General features: G+C 37.2%; 1 protein-coding gene across 2 annotated transcripts in view; it reads right to left on the reverse strand.

Annotated features, from left to right (window-relative positions):
• Positions 1-10,815: 10,815 nt before the first annotated feature.
• The window catches only part of METTL25 (methyltransferase like 25), a 104,319-nt gene continuing 101,316 nt past the window's right edge, over positions 10,816-13,818 (reverse strand). The window contains exon 12 of one of the 2 annotated variants that reach the window (XM_004417917.3): positions 10,816-12,487. In XM_004417917.3, the coding sequence (XP_004417974.2) occupies positions 12,395-12,487 (93 nt within the window). In that variant the 3' untranslated portion in view covers positions 10,816-12,394. The remainder of the gene's footprint in view (positions 12,488-13,818) is intronic. The other variant, XR_015556399.1, reaches the window with a different exon arrangement.

The raw sequence follows: 13,818 nt of genomic DNA on the forward strand, positions 1-13,818 counted from the left end.
TATATTTCCCTTCTTTGTCTTTCTTAACCTGTTTTATCTTGAAGTCTACTTTGTCTGATATGAGTATGGCAACACCTGCTTTCTTTTGTTTGCCATTAGCTTGGAGTATTATCTTCCATCCTTTAACTCTGAGCCTGTGCTTGTCTTTAGTGCTGAGATGTGTTTCCTGAAGGCAGCATATTGTTGGGTCTTGCTTTTTAATCCATCCTGCCACTCTGTATCTTTTGATTGGAGAGTTCAATCCATTTACATTTAGGGTAATGATTGATATATGAGGGCTTAATGTTGCTGTTTTGTCACTTATTTTCTGGTTCTTTTGCATTTCCTTTGTTTCTTGTCCCATTTGTTTCAGACTGCCAATTCAGTTTGGTTGTACTGTCTTATGACTCTTCTAGTTTTCTCTTTGTTTATCATATGTGGTTTTGTTTTGATTATTTGTTTAGTGGTTACCTTGAGGTTTGGGCAAAAAATCTTGTGTATGAGATAGTCCATTATCTGATAGCCTCCTATTTCCTTATACTAAGTCAATTCAATCACTTTCCTCTTCCCCTTCTAAGTTGCTCTTGTTATACCTTATTCTATCTTGTGTTGTGGCTGTGTGTTTACAGTGATGAGGTTAAATTTATTTTTGGTGAGTTTCTTCCTTTGATCTTTGAATTTAGTATTTAAGTGGTTGCTAACCTATTCTGGTAAAGATCTACTATTTTTCTGAGTTTGTCTACCTACTTTTCTCCTTGCTCCAAGCTTTGTATTCCCTTTCTCTTCTTTTTTTCAGGCCTGAGGGCCTTCTTGAGTATTTCTTGTAGTGGGGGTCTTGTGGCCATGAACTCCCTTAGCTTTTGTTTATCTGGGAGAGTTACTATTTCTCCACCATATTTGAAGGATATTTTTGCTGGATAGAGTATTCTTGGCTGAAAGTTTTTGTCTTTCAGTATTTTGAATATATCATTCCAGTCTCTTCTAGCCTGTAAAGTTTCTGTTGAGAAATCCACTGAGAGCCTGATGGGTGTTCCTGTGGACGGTATTTTTTGTTTTTGTCTTGCTGCCCTTAATATTGTTTCTTTGTCATTGACTTGGCTAGCCTTACCACTAGGTGTCGTGGTGAAGGCCTTTGTCTGTTAATATATATAGGTGTCCTGTTGGCTTCGCTTACTGGTATTTCCTGCTCCTTCCCCAGATTTGGGAAATTCTCAGCTATTATTTCCTTGAATAGGCTCTCTGTTCCTCTTTCTCTCTCTTCTCCCTCAGGAATACCTATAATTCTTATGTTACATTTTCTAATAGAGTCAGATATTTCTCAGAGTCTTTCTTCATTTCTTTTTAGTCTTAGTTCTCTCTCCTCTTCCATCTGGAGTATATCTGTATTCCTATCCTCTAAAGTGCTAATTCTTTCCTCCATATTGTCAGCCCAGTTCTTTAAAGATTCCAGATTCTCCTTTATCTCCTCCATTGTGTTCTTCATCTCCATCAGCACTGATTGGTTTTTCTTTATGATTTCAATCTCTTTTGTGAAGAAACTCCTAATCTCATTGAATTGTTTGTCTGTGTTGTCTCGTATTTCATTGAGTGTTTTTATGATAGCTATTTTGAAATCTCTGTCATTTAGTTTATGGATTTCTGTGTCTTTGGGGTTGATTTCTGGGTGCTTGTCATTTTGTTTCTGGTCTGATGATTTCATATATTTTTGCATTGTGGTTCCTGTGTTGGTTTTGTTTTTTCTCATCCTGGAAATCTCTGGTTGCAATTTCCACCTACCACCACTGTCTGGTGGTAAAGGGCCGTGTAGTCTAAGCCCCCTGCACTCTGCCCAGGTTTTTCTGCTGCGATCCGCAGTTTTGTTTTTTGTTTTTTTTTCCCACTGCGATCCATGGGTCCGATCGTTTGATCAGGTCTGCCGCAGATCGCTTGGTCTGGTCTGTCGCGGATCTCTTGGTCTGGTCTGCCACGGATCGCTATGTCTGGTCTGGTTGGTTGAGCTGCAGGGTCCGGTTTAGCGGGGAGGGGGGAGCTCTCTCTTTTGCCCTCTGGGTTCCTGACATGGGAGGCTTCTCGTTTGCCCCTCTTTATCCTCTGTCTGTGGTGCTCAGATGTTGATGGTAGCCCTGTGGCTCTTCTGAGTCCTCTGTGCGGGAGTTTCCCACTGGCTGAGAGAGTCCGAAGAGCTACGGTTTCCCCGCCGAGGGCCGCCCCTCCCCCCTCTCTGGGAGCCACGCGGACCGGGATTGCTGATCTGATGGGGAGGGAGACGAGTTCTCCTTACCTCTCCCCACTTCCTCCGGGGGCCCGGCACGTTCTGCTCTCAGATGTGCGGCAGTGTGGATCTTTCCGCTCTAGCTTTTCACTGTCTGGGATTCCGTTGTTGGTCTGTGACTGTTCCTTTTGTTGTATCTTGTCGGGGGAAGAGTTCACGGGAAAGCTCGCTCTGCCATGATGCTGACGTCACTCTCCATTCTGTGTCTTTTGATTGGTGAATTCAATCCACTTACATTTAGAGTGCTTAGTGATATATGAGGACTTAATACTGCCATTTTATCTTTTCTTTTCTGGTTGTTTTATATTTCCATTGTTTCTTTTTCCTTGTATTTCTGTCTGTGCTTTCAATTTGGTGGTTTTCTGTGATGTTTTTCTTAGTTTCCTCTTTATTTATGATTTGTGACTCTGCTCTGAATTTTAGTTTTGTGGTTACCCTGAGGTTTGTATCAAAGATCTCATAGATGAGATAGTCCTTTTTCTGATAGCATCTTATCTTCATTAGTCTATGCAGGTTCTGTCCTTTTCCTCTTCCCCTTCTATGTTATTGTTGTCACAATTTATCATTTTTTGTGTTGTGAGTTTATTACCATATTGCAGTGGTTATAGTTATTTTTGATGCTTTCCTTCCCTTTAGCCTTTACTTTATAATTGTTTATTAACCTATTCTCATATAGAGTTGCAATTTTCTAATTCTGCCTGTCTATTTACCACCTTGCTCAAAACTTTGTAAACCTTTGCTTTTTTGTTTCAGGTAGGAGAGCTCCTTTCAACATTTCTTGTAATACAGTTCTGGTGGCAATAAACTCCCTCAGCTCTAAGCTAACATCTATCACCAATCCTCCTCCTTTTTTTTTTTTTCCCCAAAGCCCCAGTAGATAGTTGTATGTCATAGTTGCACATCCTTCTAGTTGTTGTATGTGGGACGCGGCCTCAGCATGGCGGGAGAAGCAGTGCATCAGTGTGCGCCCGGGACCCGAACCTGGGCTGCCAGTAGCAGAGTGCGCGCACTTAACCGCTAAGCCATGGGGCCGGCCTGCTACTATTTCTTTAAATAAGCTCTCTGCTCCTTTTCCCCTCTCTTCTCTTTCTGGGATATCCATTATCCTTACGTTGCTTTTCCTAATTGAGACAGATATTTCCCATTGAGTTTCTTCATTTTTTAAAAATCTTAGTTCTCTCTCCTCTTCCACCTGAATAATTTCTAGATTTCTATCTTCAAGCTTCCTAATTCTCTCTTCCATATGGTCTGCTCTATTTCCAATGCTTTCTACTTTATTTTTCATCTCATTAATTGTGTTCTTCCTCCCTAGAATTTGTTTTTTTTTTAAAGTTTCAATCTCTTTGGTGAAGTAATCCTTCTGTTCATTAATTTTACTCCTGAATTCATTGAACTGTCTTTCTGAGTTTTCTTGTAACTTGCTGAGTTTGTTCATGACAGCAATTTTGAATTTTCTCTCTGTTAGATTGTAATCTTCTGTGTCTTCAAGTTTGGTTTCTGAAGAGTTGTCATTTTCTTTCTATGTTACTGTGTTACTGTATTTCTTCATGGTGCTTGATGAGTTGATCCTCTGCCAGCACATTTGAGGTGGTAAACACCTTTCCTGTTTGGGTAAGGCTTTGGTTACTTTGATTCTGAGCTGCTTCTTGTTGTATCTGAGAGCCTGCACTTTTTACCCTCCACTGCCTCTGCTAGAGGTGTCATTAGTGCCCTCCTTGTGCTCCTTGTGCCTCTGAGCTTGTTGGTGCCTTGCTGCTTATGATTGCTGCAGTCATGGGTGTTGCCACTGGGGTCACCAGACTGCGAGCACCTCTGCTACTTCTGGGGTTGCTTGGGTCTTGTGTTTCCCCACTGGCTCTCTGCAGGCTCTCCACAGGCTTGGGTGCTGCTGCTACGTGTACCACCTGTGCTCCTGCTCCCAGGTTATCTGGGGGTGCTGGCAGCAGTGCCACTGGGGTCACTGGGTTCATGGGTGTCACTGCCACTGCCAGAGGCCCAGGGTCATGTATGCAGCCCTCACTACTGGTAGAGCTGGTGTTGAGGGTTCCATCACTGGGGGCTGGGTCATGGGTACTGCTGTGGTTCCTGAAATCTCAGGTCACAGGTGCCACCTGCCACTGCTGGGGGAGGGGGAGGGGCTAAGCCACGAGCATTGTTGCTGCTCCTGCAGCCTCTCTTCTCTGGCACCAGTGTGCTTTTTGAAATCTCAGGTCAGGGCACCACTGCCACTGCCAGGGGTATCCACATTTTGGATTACCACTGCCAAGGGAGGGGAAGATGGCTGGTCCGCTAGTTCTACTGTCTCCCAGAGGTCCAGTCTACTCACATTCAGATGTATAGATGTATGGATCTCTCAGGTGTTCTGGTGTGCTGTGCAGGCAGTCCTTTGTTGGTCAATGGATGTCCTACTGGTTATAACTTACAGGAGAGAGAGAAAGAGAAAAACTCACTCTGCCATGATGCTGACATCACCCCTTGCTAATGTTTTCTTATATTATGGTTTTAGCTCTTTCCACAAGTTTTGTTGTGTAACTTTTCCACTATAATTCAGTTCAATTATTTTCATTATTATTCAAAGTATTTCCTGATTTCCACTGTGATTTCTTCTTTGACTCCAAAGTTATTTAGATGTATAATTCTTGAGGCATATAGGAATTTTCTACTTATCTTTAAAACAATTCTTTTTAGCTTAAATGCATTGTGGTCAGAGACTATATATGATTTCAGTTTTTTGAAATTTATTAAAATTTGCTTAAAATCCCAGCACATGGTCAATTTTTGTAAAAGTTCCATGTGTGCTTGAAAAATTATGTATTCTATAGTGGTTGGGAGGGGCAGGCCCGGTGGCGCAAGCGGTTAAGTGCTTGCGCTCCACTTCGGCGGCCCGGGGTTCCCAGGTTCGGATCCCGGGCGCGCACCGACCCACCGCTTCTCCGGCCATGCTGAGGCCGCGTCCCACATACAGCAACTAGAAGGATGTGCAACTATGACCTACAACTATCTGCTGGGGCTTTGGGGGAAAAAAAAATAAAAATTATAGTGGTTTGGAATAGTTTATTATATTTGTTCATTAGGTTAATTTTACTTATTTCATTTTTTTTTTTTTTTTTTGTGAGGAGATCAGCCCTGTGCTAACATCTGCCAATCCTCCTCTTTTTTTTGATGAGGAAGACTGGCCCTGGGCTAACATCCATGCCCATCTTCCTCCACTTTATATGGGACGCCACCACAGCATGGCTTGCCAAGCAGTGCATTGGTGTGCACCCAGGATCCAAACCGGCGAACCCCGGGCTGCCGCAGCGGAGTGTGCACACTTAACTGCTTGCGCCACTGGGCCGGCCCCCTTATTTCATTTTTTAAATCTTATATCTTTATGATTTTGTTTGCTTTTGCCATCAGATAGAGAGCATAAAAATACTCCCAGCATGATTGTAGATTTATTTCCCCTTGTAGCCATGTTAATTTTTGCTTTATATATTTTGATATTAACTGAATACAAACCTAGAATTATTATATCTTCCTGGCACATTAAAACTTTTTTCATTATGAAGCTTTTTTCTTTATCTTTAAAAATAAATTTTGCCTGACATTAATTAAAATCTACTTTGATATTGATACAGCATCCTTTTGATGAGTATTTGCTATTAATTTTGAACATTTTGTACCCTCATGTTTTAGATGTATCTCTTGTACTAGCATATTGTTGGGTTTTATTTTTCTAAGAATGCAATCTTTGTTTTATAATTGAAGCATTTAATTTACACTTAATGGGATGACTGATATATCTGGATTTAAGTCTACTATTCTATTATTTGCTTTCTACATGTCTATATGTCTTGCCTATTCAATGTTTTTTTTCTCTCTTTCATTGCCTTTTTTTTTTTTTTTTGAGAGAGACTGAGAATCAGTATCACATTGGTTGAGCAGGGCCCCTGTTCTGGACCCCACACCTCAGGGATCCCTGCCCTTTGGAGTCCTTTCTGGAGCCTAGGATGATCTGGGCCAACAGTGCCATCTGGGCAGGGCAGTTCAAATTGGAAACTGTGTGGGTCCTGGTCCCCATTTCTCCCCGTTAGGCCACTCTCTCCCTACCTTCTCCCCCATGTGTGGGCTCAATCAGATATCCTCCAAAATTTTGAGACTTGTTCCTATAAAGTTAACCTGGGGCCCACAGTTGGACCACAGTTCCAGGAGCGCAGCCAGGTAAGAAGATTGCTTCACTGGCTGGTACAGTGTTTCTTCCATGGGACCTGCAAGATTTGGGTGCCTTATTGACAGGCTAATTTTGGGTGACTCATATTGTTTATGTAGAACAGGCATCTGCAAAAAAATATTTGCTCATGGTTCTGCTCACTCTTGGGGTGGCCCTTTGAGAATATAATTTCATTCTTTTTCCTTCTATTATCTTGGAAGTTATATTCTTTATAATTCTTTTAGTGGTTACCTTAGTATATTACCTAAGTCTTAACTTCTCGAAGTCTAATAATAATTATTAATATTATTTTCCTCTTGGTCATTGAAAGGACCTTGTTAGAACATGTAACTCCATTTACTACTTTCTCTTGTATGCTACTTGTTTTGATTATTTAAATTGTATATATCTTTTAACTCCCACCAGACCTTATTATTATTGTTTTATATAGTCAATATTTACCTGAGTTTACCTATTATATAGCCTTTTTGTTGGTCTTCCTTTCATCTTTCATTTGCAACCTTCCATCTGAGATCATTTCCTTCCTGCTTGAAGAACACCCTTTAGTATTCCCTTAGGTGCAGATCTGCTATTGAAAATTCTGTGTTCATTTGTCTGAAGCTGTCCTTATTTTAGCTTAAGTCTTGAAGGATATTTTTACTGGGCATAGAATTCTAGGTTGGCAGTTGTTTATTATTAGCACTTTGGAGGTATTATTCAATTGTCCTCCAGCGTCTATTGTTTCTGTTGAGAAGTCCATTGTCCATTCAATAGCTATGCCTTTGTAGGTAATGGGGTTTTTTTTTCTTCTGGACATTTTCAGATTTTCTTGTCTCTGGTTTTTAGCAATTTAAATATATGCCTAGATATGTTTTCCTTAAAATTTTTCTTCTTTAATCTGTGATTTGATTGTTTTTCAGTTGAAGAATATTCTTAGCCCATTATCTCTCTCAATAGTAGTTCCGCCATTCTCTCTATCCTTGTCTTCTGGGACTCCAATTATATGTGTGTTAGACTTTTCCAATGTATTCTCTATGTCTCTTATCCTGTGTTCTGATTTTTTCTATCCCTTTGTCTCTCTGTGTTTCATTCTGGATATTTATTTCAGAATTTACTTAACAGTTCACTAATTCACATTTCAGCTATGCCTAATCTCTACTAAGCCCATTCACTAAATTATTAATTTTGGTTAATGTATTTTTCACTCTTAGAATTTCCATTTGATACTTGTTTATAGTTTCTAATTTTCTGCTGAAATTCTCAGTCTTCTCTTTTATCTCTTTCAACTTAGTAAGAATGATTAAAGACTCTGTCTCATAACTGAAATATATGGAAGTCCTATAGGTCTGTTTCTATTCTGTAGTGTCTCTTATTTTATTTTTTTGGTGAGGAAGATTAGCCCTGAGCTAACATTCCTTGCCAATCCTCCTCTTTTTGCTGAGGAAGATTAGCCGTGAGCTAACATCTGTGCCCATCTTCCTCTATTTTGCATATGGGATGCCGCCACAACATGACTTGATGAGTGGTGCGTAGGTCCATGCCCAGGTTTCGAATCTGCAAACCCTGGGTGGCCAAAGCAGAGCGCATGAACTTAACCACTATGTCACCAGGCTGGCCTCGTAGTTTCTCTTATTTTTTAACCTCCCTATATTCAGGTCATTTTTTCTAGTGTGCCAGACATTGCATTTGCAAAATTGTTTGTAGAAGTAATGTGAGGCCTAGAATGTTATTTTCTTTCAGAAAATATTAGTATTTATTTTTATAGTTTCATAACCTATAAAATAGGGATAATGATAGTACCTACTTCATGAGTTTTCATGAGGATTAAATGAGTTAATACATGTAAAGTGCTTAGGACAGTGCCTAACCAAAAATCAATGTTTTCTAGTTATGAAGACAGACATCCATAGATGCTGCCTTCTACAGGACATTTTAGTAAGTGATTTAAGGCAGAACTGATACATTAATTTAGCAGATACTCATCATGAGCATTTTATGTTGCAGGTACTGTGTTGGGTGCTGGGTATCGAAATATGCCTAATAATTGTTGGGAGATGCAATCCACATAGTTACAGACTGGCAGAATAGTAGTTGAGTCCTTTTGTTATACACAGACGTATTCCAGGAGCTTCATCTGTGTTCCTTGACTATTTCTATCAATTCTAAGTCTCCCTGAATATTAATTATTAATGTAGGATCGCCATAGTGGAGTTAAGATTAGAGGCCTGTCTGCCTGCATCTATTTTAACAGCATGTCACTGGGCTATATATATCTCTACAAAAAATTGATGGCAATGATATTCTTAAATGGCTTTAGAACAATGAACTAAAGTTGAGGAGATTTTAAACAAAAGTTGTTTCTGTGTATTTTGAAAACAAACTTTAAGAAAAACAGCAGAAAGCTAGGAAATAAAAAAAAAGAGTGGTCAATTTAGCTCTTAGCCATCTAGGAAAGGATGGAACTTCATGACTCACTGCAAAGACTTTGGAATAACTCTGCATGTTAAAACTGGGTAATAATAATAATAAATATTACTAATAATAAATAATACTTTATTATTATTATCTAGCACAGTGGCTAGAACCACAGATTAAAAAACAACCTTCAGATGCATGTAGTGTGGAAAGGCCTTTTGTATAAGTCTCTGCATTTATACTTACAGATACAGTGTAGTCACTGTTAGAAATAATGCTAGAAATAAATATTAATCTTAACAGATAACCTCAGAAAGCAAAATTACTGTGAAATTTAACTACTGAACATAAGATAATGTTTTCCATCCAAAAATCAAATCTACTTTTTTGTCCACATTTAGTGGACAATTCCCCAGATTTTGAATGGGGATGCTAAAAATCCATTTGTACGTTGATTAGAACTTAGAACACATTTTTTTTCCTATAAAATCAATGTTATAAATATGGATAAGTTTGCATTTCTCTCCCTCTAGGGCATTTAACAAACACAACTATTGCTTTTATATTACGCATTACATGTCAGGAATTAAGTGTTTTACATTGCGAACTGCAACCATCTGCATCAATATGACAGAGCTATGGGGTCTAAGAACTGAGACCACCTGTGTCAACATGATTTATTTGTTTGTTACAAAAAAACTTTGCCCATGAAAGATAAGACTGTAAATGAATAAATAACTTCATTGTTTGTTTCAGGAAATTCCCATATATTAATTTATCTCAGACAAACAATCTGCTCACCTTGGCAAAGAGTTCACTATTCAAGCAACAGCTTACTTATCAAGACTTGCTGCAAGACCCTCGCCTTGTTATAGATACTAATCTAAAACTATTATGTCATGAACTTTTCCAAATCCCAGTCTATTCTCCACCTAAAAAGAGCCACCTTAAACCACTTGAGCCCAGACTCCCAAATCCTATACATAGACTCCTCTGACTTCTCCCTTCAGAGACTGTGGAGACTCTCAAGGCAGAGTCTTCTCTTTTTGCAGAGAATTCAAATAAACTTAGTTTTGCTTTATTAACAGGTTGTCTGAAGATACTTTGGAGAAGCTCAATAACATCTCTACTTCTTTAATCTTCACAGCAACCTTATGAGTAAATTCTATTCTTATGTCCTTTTTACAGATGAGAAACTGAGGGATACGGAATAGTTAAGTGACTTACCCAAGGACACAAAACAACTTAACTCACGTAAATCTAAACTACGGTACTAATATTAACTGAGTCTTTCTTCCCTCTACGTCTATCGATTTGAGACACCCTGAAGAATCCTGTGCCCTGACCCTCTCAGACCTGTAATTACAGTACTAATTAATGTAATTAGTAATTTTATTATTTGCTTTCCTCATTGGACTGTGAGCTCTTTGAGGACAAGACATATCTTTGTCTCTGTACTGCCAGTACCTAGCATAATCTCTGACACATGGTAGGCATCCAATGAATGTTTATAAAATAAATATTAAATGAAACTCCACTTCATAAATGAAGCTCTGAGATATTAAGTCTTACTTTAGCTCACCCAGATTTGGTGCTCCCACCAATGCACTATATTCTTTAGCTCAACTACCTGTAAATCAGTTCTCAAAGAGCAGTTTTTATGAGAATCTACAGACACTGCAATGGGATTCATGTGTATAAAGCCCCAGTTCTATTGAAATATATTTTTTTGTTTTTTGCTGAAATATTATCATCTCAGTATGATCATACAGGTCATCTCATGTTGATTAGATGCTTGAATCCTACATTTGTCGCTCATTAATAAAAATGCAAAACATTAATTGCTAAATGCAATTTCTAACAGTGTTTTAAAACATAGAGAAGTTACTATAAAGCTTCCTTGGTATTGAAAGAGTTGTAATTTTCCATACTAAGCAAAGCTTTACACATATAAAGTTCTTTTTTTTTCCTTTATTATAATGAGAAATGAATGTTATATACATATTTGGGCATCAAGGAGAAAGTTTAAAATTTTACATAGAAAGTGGAATTATGAAAGGAAGGAAAGTAGGTTGGAAACGTTTTCTGCTCCTTTTGAGACAGCTACTCATACAGCAAATGATATGAGGAAATAAAATAAACAACCTACAGAGACACATCAACCAAATGCAAACGTGAACCCTGTTTTGATTCTGAATTGAGCAAACTGATACATAAGACTTTTTGAGCAAATCATAAAAACATAAATGAGGACAAAAGATGTTATTATGGAAAAAATTCTTAGCTGAGAAATATATACTAACATATTTATGGGAAATAACAAACTGCCTGAGATTTGCTTTAAAATTCTCCAGGGCATGGGTGTGGGTGACGGGTGTGCATGTGTGCATGCTCAGGTGTGTACAGATGAAACTAGATTGGTAAAATGCTGATAACTGTTGAAGTTTGTGATGAGTACATGGGGATTCATTACACGCTACTCTCCACTTCCAAATGTTTGAAATTTTCCAGAATAAAAAGCTTAAAAAACGGCTAATTTTCCCAGTATTGTACTAGCTATACAAAGTACCTGATAACTCACGTATATATTGGCTGCAAACTCAATGTTAGTATTACAACCCAAAGCAAAAAGTTATTCTTCTCATTTGTTGATATACTCCAAAATATAAGAAAACAGTTACTTTTTCTGCTTGGGAGAATTTTATTATAGTCTCTAGCTGAGCATCAAAGAAGCTTTCTCCCAGCACCCATCTCTTCTGTGTGTATTAGAAACCTCAAGTTTTCTGCTACTGAAAGTAACCTGTACCACACTGAGCAGAGTGCTGGCCTTCTCTCACTGACTCTTGCCTTACTCAGATGGGCTTTTTATAGAGCACAAGGTAATTCCATTAAGTGCCAAGCCATCCCTTTATTTTAGTAAGATAAATAGCCTCAAGAATTCTTATAGCGAATATCTCTCTTATAAGATACACATTCCTTTAAGGGTACAGAATATTTCCTCATCTAACTTAGATTAAAACCCAGTGAAAAATATGCTTTATATTAGGCACTTTTTATGGCTGGCCTGGCTCCTGGGTATTTCTTTCCTTTAAATGTGGATTTTTCCCTCCTGATAACATGGAAAATCCTTCCAAAATGAGGAGGAAAGTACAAATGATCTTCAACTAATTTTACTATACCTACATCTATACCTTTCATCTGCTTTTAAGTCAATAAAAGTCAAAATATAATATGTAGCAAATATTAAGGGTCTCAACTATTGAACAAGAAACAAAGCTCAGATTTCAAAGTCCTTTTGACATACTAACTCAGGAATGTAGGTCAATCCTTTTATAATATTTTCACGAGTTCTTATTTTATTAATGTATGGTTTGACAATGGAAAAATGGATTATGGCATTCTATCGTTAGCTATTATTTTATTATTTAAAACATACAGCAATGTTTTTCAAATATTTACATAATATGACATAAAAAAAGCAAAATTAGCAATAGATTCCACAAACAGACACATCTAATACTTTGCTTCAATTGAAATCATTGCTGCTTCTTCAGAGCAATAACAGCATAACATCTGGGAGATTTCACAGGATCAAACAACTTTACAAGCGCAGACCATGCAATATCTTCCTGCAAATTGATAAGTGATTTAGATATATAACCATTTGTTGAAGATAAAAATGAGAGATCAGTCAGACTATATACTATAATACAAAAACTACATAAAAAACCAACTATATAAAAGAAAACTAGTTTTGGTGAATAAAATTAACATTTACAATTTCACCTTCAGGAATTTATGCTGAGGAAATAATTAAGATGTACACAGAGAGTGAACTACAAGGTTACTCTTTGCTGTGATTGTGAAAAACCGGAAGTGGCCAATAACAATCAGGTATTACTTAAATAAATTATTATAGGTGAAACATTACTCAGCTTCTGCAGTATATTTAATAAGATCGGAAAATTCTAAATAAAATAATAAATGAAAACAGTTAGATGCAAAACTGCATTTATAATTTGACTCCAATTTTAATTAAAGTATAAAAAATGTGCATATACATATACGTGCAACATACATATATTAGAGAGAAGCACTAGAAAACATACCAAAAATTTAATAGTTAATGCTGAAAGGTGGGATTATCATTGCTTTTCATTTTCTTTTTTATATTCTTCATTTTAACTTTTCTAACATAAATATGTATTACTTTTATAATAATAAAATATTAATAAAATAGCATTGATATGATTTCTATCACTTCACTACGAAGCTATTAATTTTTGTGCATATTGTTTTATTTAGGTCAATGGAAATTGTTTGAAAAGGGAAATGATGAGTACCTAGTAAAATAGGCCTGATTCTGTCACCTGCCAATTTGGGAACCAAAGCTTTTCAATGATTTTGAGTTCAGTGATTTTGGTAGCTTAGGAAAGGACATCATTATCTAAATATTTAAAAATTGCCTTTCTCCATAAAAATACAAATTAGAAGAAAAGCAAACATTTATTAAAATCCACTTCTTCCAAGTAGCCCGTTGAAAAGAAGAAAGTAATGCTCCCCATATGATAAAACAGAACTGTTAAAAATAAAGGGTTTATAGTGGAAACATAAAGCTGAATCCACAAATGGGTTTAATTTAAACAGTTCACAAAACTTTATTTTGATCACAGCTCAGAACAGAATCTGCAAAAACCATTTCCCCTAAAGATAACCAAAAAGACCATTCTTTTTGGTCATTCAACATCGATAAAACAAATAAGATTGTGAAAAAATAGAAGCAATTTCAATTGATCAGAAAGAAGTTTCTATATTGCAGAGTGCATATGTCCAAAAGTCCAAAAGTGAATTAAAAGGCAAATTCTTACAAAATGAAACATATACGATATCTTTTATGTCTGGCCTTTATTAATTTTAGCTATACAATATGTCACATATGATGGTTTGTGTTCACTGCCTA

This window comes from Ceratotherium simum, chromosome 25 (assembly GCF_057802395.1).
Source record: "Ceratotherium simum simum isolate JZ-2026a chromosome 25, ASM5780239v1, whole genome shotgun sequence".
Classification (NCBI taxonomy): domain Eukaryota; kingdom Metazoa; phylum Chordata; class Mammalia; order Perissodactyla; family Rhinocerotidae; genus Ceratotherium; species Ceratotherium simum.